At 46.9% G+C, this 13,146-nt stretch overlaps 1 protein-coding gene across 1 annotated transcript; it reads right to left on the reverse strand.

Moving 5' to 3' along the window:
* Positions 1 to 2,991: 2,991 nt before the first annotated feature.
* Positions 2,992 to 4,017, reverse strand: CAGE1 (cancer antigen 1; the record flags this gene model as incomplete). Its single annotated transcript, XM_036998331.2, is given in 1 exon segment — positions 2,992 to 4,017. A coding segment is annotated over 1 exon segment (1,026 nt), but the record flags the coding sequence as incomplete, so codon positions are not given.
* Between the last annotated feature and the right edge of the window lie 9,129 nt (positions 4,018 to 13,146).

Raw genomic sequence — 13,146 nt, forward strand, 5'->3', positions numbered from 1 at the left:
ATAACCCATTAAATAAAAAAGCTGCTCCTCCTGGTTTACAGCGAGCAGGCAGATACCCGAAGACTGGCAAATAGATTTTACACATATGCCTATGGCAAAAGGACCCCAGTATCTCCTTGTGTGGATAGATACATTCACAGGTTGGGTTGCCTTCCCCTGTAAAACTGAACAAGCAAAAGAAGTAGTAAAAGTACTCTTACATGAAATTATTCCCCGATTTGGGATGCCCCAAGGATTACAGTGACAGTGGCCCAGCATTTAAAGTAGCCCTCCCTCAAGGAGTGTCCCCGAGCCCTTGGTATTCAGTATAATTTACACTGTGTCTGGAGGCTGCAATCCTCAGGCAAAGTAGAAAAGACTAATGACATCATAAAATGACATTTAAGGAAACTGTCACAAGAAACTCACTTGCCCTGGCCTGACCTACTGCCATTAGCCATAATAAGAATAAGAAACACTCCCAAAATTTGGGGTTAAGCCCCTTTGAAATGCTCTATGGAAGACCTTTCTTAAAGAATAATTTAATCATGGACAGAGAAGTCACAGAAACAATCCAGTATGTGACACACCTTGCTAAATTCCAGGCACTCGTTCAAAATCTAATGGAAGGACAAAATAGAACCCCTGGGGTACCCCTCTTTGAACCAGGAGATCAAGTCCTAATTAAGTCAATTCCTTCTAATTCTCCAACTCTTAATCCAGTCTGGGAAGGGCCCCAGACTGCTATACTCTCTTCTCCTACTGCTGTCACAGTCAGGTATCGAAGCCTGGATTCACCACTCCAGAATAAAGGCCTGGAAAATCTCTTCCCAAGACCTCCCAGACAACACAGATAAAGAACCCATTGCACAGAGCACCAAAGCTCAAGAACCTGAGCTTTAAAAGACTTGAAACTACGATTTAAAAAGAAAAAACTCAACTAAAGATGCTTAAGATAAGTACTCCGTGCCTTCTGAATACTACAGTTTTTCTGTACTCATGAATATAGCATGCTCATCTCTGTTATTAGAAATCTCCTCCTATAAAATCAATATGAAGTCTATATTATTCTTCTATTTGCTATTCCCTAATACCCTTTTTGTAATAAATGAATTTGATTCCTTTTTAACTTCAGCTGAAGATTTACCTAAATAAAAGTTCATCATTAGATATGCAGATTACTTCTGTTTCTAGTACCTCAGGAATCCCTTAGTGGGTGTCTCCTCTTCGGGAACATAGTTACAATTAAAAATTCTTAAAAATGATGCATACACTGCCCACAAAGTATTAAGTGTTGAAATAACTAATTGGAATGTAAAATTCTGGCCCATTAATAATACCTTAAAAGACAAAAGGCCTTAAATGATACTATCTAAAGAATAGCATTAGACATCTTAACAGCAGCACAAAGAGGAACCTGCGCCATAACCAAAACTGAGTGTTGTGTGTATACTCCAAATTATTCACAAAATGTCTCTGATTCACTCCAGGACCTCTGAAAGCAAGTCCAAGCTATGTCAGACCCACTAGTCCCATGGACTACTACAATATAGAACTGAGTTTCTAAATCCTTTTGGTGGAAATCTATTCTACTTATTAAGCTCACCATTCACCATTCTCCTTATATTAATATTTGGCCCCTGTTTACTTAATCTAATAACACGATTTATTCTATCTTGCCTAGAAGCCATAAAACTACAGACGGTGATGGCAATAGAACCCAGGATGGAAACTTCCATCTTCCGAGGCCCTTCCGACCAACCACTGATGGAGACCTAGCTGCACCCCTTACTGCGCCCCCTCTCAGCATGAAGCAGTCAGGGCGGTCATTGCCCCTTTTCCCTAGCAGCAGCTAGAGTCTCTATCTGTAGAGGGGGAATGAGACAGGGACCATTGATGTAGTCAGAGTAGGGTGAGGGCCTCCGGAGGGGGCAGGGCGGGATGTTTGCAGTCAGAGCAATGTAACTACATGCAAGGAACCCCCCCTACTAAAACTCTGTTGAACATTAAGCTCTAGAATCATTCTTCAGTGAGATCAGTGAATGTTCCCCAGATCAAGAAGAGTAACACGTTTTATTATGCTAATAATTTGTAATCGTAAGATTCACTTTAGCATACTAAAAGGCCCAGGCCTATGTGCTGTCTTTCCTCCTTCAGATCTGACAAGGTGATTTTGCAAACTGAGCAACTAACTTAGCTGCAGACCCCGCTGTAGACGGCCTGGTAAAAGGCAGGAAGAATTCCACTGTAAAGATAAGATTGCATTTTAACACCCAGGAAGTTCAAGAGGCAGGATTCTTTAGCAAATAGACAATACCTCAGCCCACCTTGGGGGCTGGGCAGGCAGCCTTTTGATATGCTCCCAGACCAAGATGTTGGTATCCCAGAGAGAAATCAAGGCAGGAAATTCCTTATGTTACTTTTTAATATTCAGAGACCACTTAACAAGTCCACACCCTTAAACTCTTTTTCATGTTCCCAAATATCCTCAACTGCCTATAAAACCCCCTAGACAATGCACCACTATGGACTCTCTTGTCCCCTCCTGGTGTGAACCAGGAGCTTTGTCTTTCACTTTATCTCTAAATAAAAGCCTGTACCTTGCTCTCCTACCTTGAGTGTTTGTGAGGCTCATTCTTCGGTGTTGTGAACAAGAACCCCAGCATCAAAAACTTGATACCCACTTAGAAATCCTCTCAAAGGACGTTTCAGGTAGGTATCCACAAAATTCCCATGTTAATTTTCACCTCTACCAAAATAATTGTAACAGGCCAGAAATGGCGGCTCTTTAATGTGAGTGTCCAAGAACTAAAGAAACCTTCAAACCTGTGGTACCTTTTCTATCCTCTCATTTTTTGGTTAATAAATTCTTTCTGGAAACAAATTTGTGTAAATGCTATGCCTACTAAATATGCATCACTGGATTATTAGAAACTCCTGAAATTCTGCCTTAGAGATTCTAAATTTGTGACAATACATTGTGACATCTGTCTGCATAACCTCCTCTATGTGCTACTTTACCTGGGCTGCTTCAAAGGTAGGGATATAATTTGGCTCCTTGCTTCTTGCAACTTCCTGCTGAAGTTTTGCATTTTCAGTTTTTGCTTCGTTGATCTGCTGCTGAAGTTTTGTATTCTTAGCCTTTTCATTTTCAGATACGAATTGCAAATTTTTTACTTGAGCGATCAATTTCTCAAGTCAAGATTTCACCTTCTGTGTTTCTTTCAGGTTTTTCTTTTCATATTTCTGAAATTATTCATGTAAAGACAGGAATTCTTGTTCTCGGGTCTCTCTTTCCCTTTTCAGCAAGTCCAAAGCAGAAGTGCTGGCCTTTTCCAGCTCTCCTTTGAGTTGCTGCAGTTGATCTATCTCTTTTTCTTTTTTGCTTAAGGTTTTGTCCATCTCTATGCACTGACTCACAGTTTCATTTTTTTGTTGGATTTCAGTAATGTATCTTTCCTGTAGATGAACATAATTGCCCTTGACCTTCTTAAGCTCTAGCTGTAAGGTTTCCTTGTCATTCCTAGATTCCTTAAGATGTTTTGGGGTGTTGATTAAAATTTCATGCAAATTCTGCAATGCCTTGTCAGTATCCCTCTTCTCTAGTTTTACTCTGTATTTGTCTTGAATTAATTCTTCAAATTTCTTCTTTAGCTCATTCATGACTTCAATGAACAGTTGCTATTTGGTAACCTTCTTCTGTAGTTCTTCAACCTTCTTCTCTAAATGCATGTTACTACACTGTAGGCCTTGGATCAGAGTTTGCTGCTTTTTGTTAGTATATTTTAATTTCTGTAAGACTTCATTCAAAGCCATATCCTCTTCCAAAGGTTCTAAGCTTGCCAAGCTTTGCTTTGTGTCAGGCATCTGGCAATTCTCCCAAGATGCTCTAAGATGCCAAGAAATGCCTGGGGACCAAACTGTGACACTTTGGGAACTCTGTACACCCTCCACTGTGACATCCTTCTGGTGATTGACTGGTATTTCAGAAGTATACCCAGAACTCTGTATTTCTTTTGAAGGAAGTGCTATCTGTAAATTACATTAAATAAAGTAGGTGGAAAAAAGTAGAAAGATCATGAGCTTTGAAGTCAGAGCTGGCTTGAATCCTTGATCCCTGGTTTCCTCAGTTATAAAATAACAATGATATCTACTTCTAATAAAAAATACCTACTTAATGTAAGGCTGGAGGCACCAGGGGAAGGGGTGAGCCTGCTGGACAAGCTCAGGACTCCCCAAGCAAGGTGAAGAGACCAACAGGCTCCGGTCTGACAACATTCCAGAGCCTGATCGGATAACTTTCCTAACTAGAGCCCTTCCCCCAAGCTAGATTAGTGGTAACTTTCCAGTACCTGGCTAAAGGCCAATGAGAGATGCCCACATACCCTAGGCGAGCCAATCCTTGAGCCACTGTACACCTTTGCTGTCCCTCCCCCTGCCTTCTTTAAAAACTTGCTGCCTGCCCTGCTGGGGGTGACTTCCCCGGCCTGTGTTTCAGACCGAGGAACATCACCAGGGACTCGCATTCAAGTAAACTTCCTGGCCCTTTGTTGCCTCTCGTTGCCTGTTTATTTCGGTTGGAATTTATCTTACATTGGAATTTATCTTACATTTGGTACCAAAATCCCAGGAAGGAGCATGAGTGTGGGGCCCCAACTGGCCACCAGCAGCCCTACCCTCTCCTTCCCCGAGACCTGAGACTTCAGCCTGCTCTCCTCTGCGTGGATCATTTTCAAGTGAGTCCCTCAGTTTCCTCCTGACTGTTTCCCTTCTTAACTCCATTTCACCTGGTCCATTCGAAATCATAGTTACATCCAGGGTGGGGCATCCAGCCCACCCTCTGTGGGCATACGGCCTGCCCCTGGCCCTGCAATGTGGGAGACATCCCTAACCCAGGCCCCAGGATGTCTGCGGGCATCCGGCCCACCCCTGGCCCTGCGGTGGGGGAGACACCCCTCACCCAGGCTCCCAGGACGTCTCCCCTGACTCGGCGCACTTGGGATGCTGGGCGCTCCTCTCAGTGGAATTGGTTGGGGAGTGATGCAGACATGGGGAACCAGCCCTCAAAAGCGGAGGCCCAGACCCTGTAGCGGGGTCTCATTTCTAATTTGGCTACTCTATATTTGTCCTGGGAATTTTGCAAATGGAAGCTGGTCTTCCTTTGCTCTGAGGACAGGCCTCAGTATCCCTTGGACAACCAATCTCGCTGCCCTCCTGAGGGAACTTTCAATTTCGGCCTCCTCACCAACTTAACTAATTATTGCCATCGGATAACTAATTATTGCCATCGGAGTGGAAAGTGGAGTGAAATCCCATAAGGGCAGGCTTTTTGGACTCTGTGCACCTGCCCAGATTTGTGTGTTAAGTGTGCTCCTTCCCAAGTTTTGTTAGCCCAGGCCTCTGCCAGAGACCGCCGATCTCTACCTCTCCTATTACTAGGAGGCTCTTCTCTGATGGACTCAGTGGAGGATCTCGGCTACCCCCCTTCCCGCTCCTCCTGGCCCACCGCGGGGGCAAGCCCCCTTCCTCAATGTTTCTCTCCGCCATCTTTTTCTCCTTCTCTTATGGTTTCTCCACCACCTTGTTCTCCTTCTCTTATGGTTTCTCCACCACCTTGTTCTCCTTCTCTTATGGTTTCTCCACCACCTTGTTCTCCTTCTCTTCTGGTTTCTCCACTATCTTGTTCCCCTTCTCTTCCAGTCACACCTCCATCTTGCTCCACAGGTGCCAACTACACTTAAGATAAAGCAGATAAAACTCCCCCATACCCCTTCAAGCTCTGCATTGATTCCAAGGTTGTATCCCTCACTGCCAAGGTTGCCCCCTCTGTCCCCTCCTTCAAACCCACCGCCGTCTTACTTGCCACAGCTGGTGCCCAAATGGTCTAGCCATCCTGTAACCCGCTCTAAGTCACAGTGGTCTCAAGCTCATGTGATGGCTCCTCTGAGGGAGGTAGCAGGGGCTGAAGGAGTAGTGCAGGTTCATGTTCCTTTTTCCTTAGCGCACTTGTCCCAAGTAGAACAGCGATTGGGGCCCTTTTCCTCCAACCCCAGAATGTTTGCTAAGCAGTTTAAATATCTCACTCGAGCCTACAAGCTCACCTGGCATGATGTACATGTAGTCCTCCAATCCACTCTAACCCCGGAAGAATATGACCATGTCACGTCAGCGGCACAGCACAGTGCAATGAAGCCCATGCCACAGATGAGCGGGAACCTATGGGCAGAGAAGCTATTCCTCTACAAGAACCCCTGTGGGATTATAATTCTCCTGAGGGTGAAGCATGCCGGGATTGCATGGTTCGCTACTTATTGGCAAGTATGAACTCAACCACCCAAACGGCTATCAATTATGATAAGCTTAGAGAAATTACCCAGAAACCTGATGAAAACCCATCAGAATTCCTCAAGCACCTAAAAGAAACTCTAGGAACTTTTACTAAGACTGACCCGGCCTCAGAGTTAGGTTCCTCTCTCCTGGCCATGCATTTTATAACTCAGTCAGCTCCCGACATCAGGTGCAAGCTTAAAAAGGCTGAGGATGGTCCCCAGACCCCTCTAGGAGACCTGGTAGGTATGACATTTAAAGTTTTTCATGCCCAAGAGGACAAGAGGAGGTCAGCTGCCCGAATGGCAGAACAGACTCACGCCATAACAGCTGCTCTGCTGCCGGCTCATGGAGATGGTCAGGGTGTCCCTGAAGATCGACTCAAACCTCTGGGCCCTTGCTTTCAGTGTGGCGAAGAAGGGCACTGGGCATGGAAGTGCCCCAACCAACCATGCAGACCAACCAGACCATGCCACAGCTGCGGTAAGCGAGGTCATTGGAAAGTAGACTGTCCACTCAAGGGTGGTCCTCCTCCAGCGGCAGAGCCCCACGGGGGTGGATGTCCTCGAAGGACTACCCTTCAGACCTGCTGGGCGTCCTTGAAGACTGAAGACGCCTGGACTCGGACACCCCAATCACCCTCTCTGAGCCCAGGGCCAAGCTGTGGGTAGTGGGTAAGCCCATCTCCTTCTTAGTGGATATGGGGGCTACCTACTCTGTTCTCCCCTCCTTTAAAGAGCCGTTGAACCCTGCCAGGATCTCCGTAGTTGGGGTCGTGGGAACCCTCTCCAAGCCTTTAGAGACAGGCCCGGTGGCCTGCACCTTCCAAGGCATCCCATTTACCCATTCCTTTCTAGTCATGCCTTCCTGTCCTACCCCTCTGTTAGGATGGGATTTGCTCTATAAGTTAGGAGCCTCTATTTCCCTCCCACCTTTTAAATGCTTACAGGAAGCCAGAAACTCCCTCATTGCTTTGGTTGGCGAAGGGGGGTTGGACGACAGGGACCTGAGTCTCCCAACTCCCTGGACTGCTGTCAATCCAGTCGTGTGAGACATCTCCACCCCTGTGGTGGCAACCCACCACACCCTGGTTTTAATATGCCTTAAGGACCCATCCTGCTTCCCTTCTTGGCCTCAATTTCCTATTTTGCAGGCTCACTGAAGGGGACTACAGCCTATTGTTAATCGTCTACTCTCGTAGGGGCTTTTAGTACCAACTAGCCCTCCATGCAATACTCCCATCTTGCTGATAAAAAAGCCTTCTGGAGCGTATCGCCTCATTCAAGACCTCTGAATAATTAACGAGGCTGTTATTCCCTTACACCCAATAGTGCCTAACCCATATACTGTTCTGTCTCAGGTCCCTTCTGGTACCTCTCATTTTACTGTACTGGACCTTAAAGATGCCTTTTTCACTATACCTCTCCACTCAGACTCCCAGCCACTATTTGCCTTTACATGGGAAGACCGTGACACCCGTCAGTCTAGACAATTGAACTGGACAGTTCTACCTCAGGGTTTTAGAGATAGCCCCCATCTTTTTGGACAGGCCCTGGCAGAAGACCTCTCATGACATTCAACGGGCGAGAGTACTCTCCTCCAATACGTGGATGATCTTTTACTTTGCAGCCCCTCAAAGGAGGCCTCGGTCCTGGACACCACATCCCTTCTTAATTTTCTGGCAGACATGGGATACAGGGTATCCCCTGCCAAAGCACAGCTGTCTCTACCTCAGGTTACATACCTCAGGCTAACTCTAACTCCCACCACTAAAGCCCTGATGGTGGACTGAGCAGCTGTGATTAAAGCTCTCCTACCACCTACTTCAGGAGCCAAGATACTATCCTTTCTAGGATTGGTGGGGTTTTTCAGACACTGGGTACCTAACTTTGTCCTTCTGGTGAGACCACTCTATGTGGCTGCCACAGAGACTCCTACTGGGCCGCTAACTTCACCCGCCAAAGTGGCTTTTGCTTTCAATCAATTGTGAGATGCGTTGCTCTCATCTCCCCCATTAGTGCTCCCCGACTTAACTAAGCCCTTTACCCTATATACAGCAGAGAGGGCAGGGGTGGCCACCGGAGTGCTGGTACAGCCAGTGGGGCCGGGGTGCTGTCCTGTTGCCTTTCTCTCCAAACAGTTAGATACCACCACCAGAGGGTGGCAGCCTTGCCTCCAAGCCCTGGCAGCTGCGGGAAGTCTGGCCCAAGAAGCCCTGAAACTAACTCTCCAACAGCCCATTACTGTGTATTCCCCACACTGGTTACAAGATCTTTGGAGTCATAGATCCATGGCCTCCTTGAGTCCTTCAAGGGTATAGGAATTCCACCTCCTGTTCATTGAACATCCACAGGTAACCCTACAAGTCTCTCCACCCCTTAACCTAGCCTCCTTGCTTCCCATCAGCGATCAGGCAGATCAGCCCACTCACTCCTGTGTAGAGATAGTAGAGGCTCTTAGAGGCTCTTAGAAAACCTAGAGAGGGCCTGCAAGATGTTCCCCTTGAGGACACTGACTTGACCTTTTTTGTAGATGGAAGCTCGGTGAAGGGGAGTGATGGGGTGATAAGGGTGGCCTATGCAGTGGTGACTCTGTCACAGGTGATAGAAGCAAACCTACTCCCATCTGGGACCACCTCCCAGAAAGCCGAAGTAGTAGCTCTTACCCGGGCGTTACAGCTGGCAGCTGGGAAGAGGGCCACAATTTATACTGACTCTAAATATGCCTTCCTAATTACACACACTCATGCTGCGATTTGGAAAGAAAGGGACTTCCTTACAACTAAGGGAACCCTGATCATCAATGGTAGGGCTATCAGCCACCTGCTACAGGCCCTACAAGACCCTAAAGAACTGGCCATTGTGCATTGTAAGGGACATCAGACTAAAAACAATCCAGTAACCAGAGGTAATGCGTTGGCAGATGCCACAGCCTGAAAATTAACATCTGGGTTGGGGCAACCCTCTGTGCTGTTTCTTTCCCCCTCTCTATTGCCTCAATACCCTGATGATGAATGGCGACTGCTTCTACATCAAGGGGGAATGTTGGGAGATCAGGGATGGATGTATCTCGGGGGACGAATTGCCCTTCCCCAAGCCCAAGGCAGAGATGTCATATCCAAAATTCATCAGTTTCTACACATTGGGCCGGAAGCCATGCACCAGTTTCTCTCCCCCATATTTGCCCCTTATGGTCTCTGCAAGGCCATAGATTAGGTGCACCAAGCCTGCACTACTTGTCATTGCGTCTCATCTCAAGGTGCTCTGAAGACCCAGATGGCCCTCCACCAGATGAGAGGAACCATCCCTGGACAGGACTGGCAGGTCAATTTTACCCACATGCCTAAGCACAAAAAGCTCCGGTATTTACTAATTCTGTTTGATACCTTTTCAGGGTGGATTGAAGCCTTCCCCACCAGCCAGGAAACAGCTTCGGTAGTGGCACAGACATTGGTGGCACATATCATCCTCCGCTTTGGCCTGCCTGCCTCGCTGCAGTTGGACAATGGCTCTGCTTTCATCTCTCGGGTCACTCAGCTAACAGCCGAGGCTCTCAATATCACCTGGAACCTCCATATACCCTACCACCCCCAATCGTCGGGTAAGGTCAAAAGGGCTAATGGTCTCTTAAAGGACCAACTAACTAAGCTGTCTCTAGAGGTAAAGCTCTCGTGGCCCGATCTCCCCATCGCTCTCGCTCAGCTGCGTGCTGCCCCCTCGGGACCGGCTGGACTAAGTGCATTTGAGCTGATGTATGGCAGGCCCTTCTTACTAAACACAGGCCTGCCCGCTACCGCTCCTCCTTTGGCCTCCTACCTTCCTTACTTTACACTGTTGAGGCATCTTCTTAGGGAACACGCAGACCAGCTCCTACCCCAACCCACGTCATCCAACAACCCAGGAGACGTAGCAATCCTTCAGCCAGGAGACGAGATACTCCTAAGAGAACTCCAGCCAAAATCTCTCCAACCCCGCTGCACACGGCCTTATACGGTAATCCTCACTACACCCTCAGCAGTCAAACTACATGGGCATTCCTCCTGGTATCACCTTTCTAGGCTCAAACGGGTACCCAGACATGATGAGTGGGTGTCTTGTGAGGTGGGTCCTCTTAAGCTGTGGGTTAGTCGTGTTAAGTACAACCAGCAAGATGAATAGCCCGGTGGTGTCCAGGCAGAGTTATTCTGCATGGAAGTTTAAGCTCCAACTAACTTTATGGAATCAACCGAGAAGTAGGCACCCAAAGTTGCCCACATGTAGGTTGTCAGGCACCGATTCAAACACCGGTACACACAGACATCTTAAACACTTTCTCAAATCCTATGCTGTGCTTTCCGTATGACCAAATCTCTCATACATGTATTTTCCAGTCCGACATGTATGGGGGATGTCATCCTGAATTAGACACATGTAGAGTTCATGCAGTAGAAAAAACAGCAAGAGGAGCCTCTGACATGTTCTTCAGAGTACATGATTAGCTATACATTACCATTAGTGACCCATGGGATCCACGCTGGGAAAAGGGGGTACAGGGCAAGCTATACGATAGTTACCAATGGTCCCCACAGGGCACAGTGTACATCAAGAGGGAATGGACCACTGTAAATCCCACTCTCACGTGAAGTTCTAAACACCCAGGCACAGGTATTGAGTAATATTCTAAAAACAGAACAGGCACTAAAACAGAAGATTCAGTCGGACCCCTACCCCCACTCTCTATGACCAGCAGGAGCACCACCTTTCTGGGCCAGAGTCATTAGAGAAACAGTGCAGTTTCTTAATGCTTCACATATCCTCAGCAATGTGTCCGACTGTTTCCTCTGCGCCTCCCTCCAATGCCCCCCGATGGTGGCAGTTCCCATTAGTTTTTTCCAGGCTCAACCAGTAAACTATGAAAAACTGCAGCCTCCCTTTAAGTGAGGTACCGATGTAGAAAACGAGCCTTAAGCTTGAAGCTCAACATAGGTCTGGGGCCATCAGAAAATGGCGCAAAGAACCATTGTCCCCACTGACCTGCTACCTGACCCAGCATTCCACCATCTCAGAATTGTCAATGGGAAGCCAATGCCGACGATGGGTAACCATAGACACTCCAATCTCCCTTCAAGGGGGTGGGTTCTTCTGGTGCAATAATACACTTACCCAATGCATCAACAGCACCACAGTGGGACCCTGCTTTTCAGTGATGCTGGTGCCCCAACTAACATTGTACAGCAAACCTGAGGTAAGACAGGCGCTAGAAGAATGGTCTATATTTCAAAACACTAGACAGAAGAGGGCGGTTTTTCTACCTGTGCTAGTGGGAGTGAGCCTAGTTACTGCAGTGGCTGCGGCCGCCACAGGGGCAGGAGTGTTAGGCCATAACTTAGTCAGCTCTCAGAGTCTAGCAAGTCAATGGGTGGCATTAGACGATAGAGTGAGCCTAACCTTGGGAGAAACCTCGACCTCCCTTATTTCCCTCCAGCGACAACTTACTTCCCTTGCTTAGGTTACCCTTCAAAATCAGTGGGCCTTAGATCTGCTTACCACAGAAAAGGGCAGAACCTGTATTTTCTTGCAGGAAGAATGCTACTACTATATCAATGAGTCTGGGGTTGTAGAACAAAGCATAAAAAAACTACAAGAACTACAAAAAGACCTCCACAAAACACGAGTACCTGAAGGCAGCCCTTATGGGTGGCTTCAGTCCCCTATAATGGCCTGGCTAATGCCTCTGCTAGGCCCCTTAATAACAGTTTGTGGTCTACTCTTAATTGCCCCATCTGTTTTCAAGTTCCTTCAACAGCACATGGCAGAAATTTCACACATAAAAGTTAATCAACTGTTGCTGCACAAGTACTCGCCCCTCCTGATTGAGCCTCCTCCCGCTGTCAACCAGCCTTAAACCGCCCCCCCACCACCATGATGCCCCTTGTCAGCCAGAAGTAGCCAGATCGAGTCATCACCCATTATGACTAAAAGGCTGGAATGTAAGTCTGGAGGCACCAGGGGAAGGGGTGAGCCTGCTGGACAAGCTCAGGCCTCACCGAACAAAGTGAAGAGACCAACAGGTTCTGGTCTGACAACATTCCTAACTAGAACCCTTCCCCCAAGCTAGAAGAGTAGTGGTAACTTTCCAGTACCTGGCTAAAGGCCAATGAGAGACCCCCACATACCCTAGGTGAGCCAATCCTCGTGCCACTGTGCACCTTTGCTGTCCCTCCCCCTGCCTTCTTTAAAAACTTGCTTCCTGCCCTGCTGGGGGTGACTTCCCCAGCCTGTGTTTCAGACTGAGGAACATCACCTGGGAATCGCATTCAAATAAACTGCCTGGCCCTTTGTTGCCTCTTGTCGCCTGCTTATTTCGGTTAGAATTTATCTTACATTGGAATTTATCTTACACTTAACAAAAATACTTAAGTATTAATTGCTAAGCATATGTACAAAATCTAACAGCGCAGCAGACCACAGGCAGTAGGTACAGAGAGATACACCACATTGACTTTTACAAAAGAAAAATTAAACTTTGATGCTCTTACCACTTTCTAGGATAAACTTTTCTGAACACATACAAGATACTTGCCTTGACTTCCAATGGATTAAAACAAATGTATCAATTACTCTATAGTCTGAGTCCTCTTCTGAATAGAGACTTCTAAAATTTCTCACTAAACCATTACCTCACTTATGCTATGACTACTGGGAACATTAGAATGTCAGATGGACATGCCTTATGACTGGCTTCTTGTCCACAATACAGGTTTGGGGGACTTTAAAAAAGAATGGTAAGTTGTAGTAAAGAACCCCTGAGATGAATGTGATATAAAAATCCAGTAAAATACATCTGTAGGGGTGGGCAGTA

Source organism: Manis javanica, chromosome 16, assembly GCF_040802235.1.
Source record: "Manis javanica isolate MJ-LG chromosome 16, MJ_LKY, whole genome shotgun sequence".
NCBI lineage: Eukaryota > Metazoa > Chordata > Mammalia > Pholidota > Manidae > Manis > Manis javanica.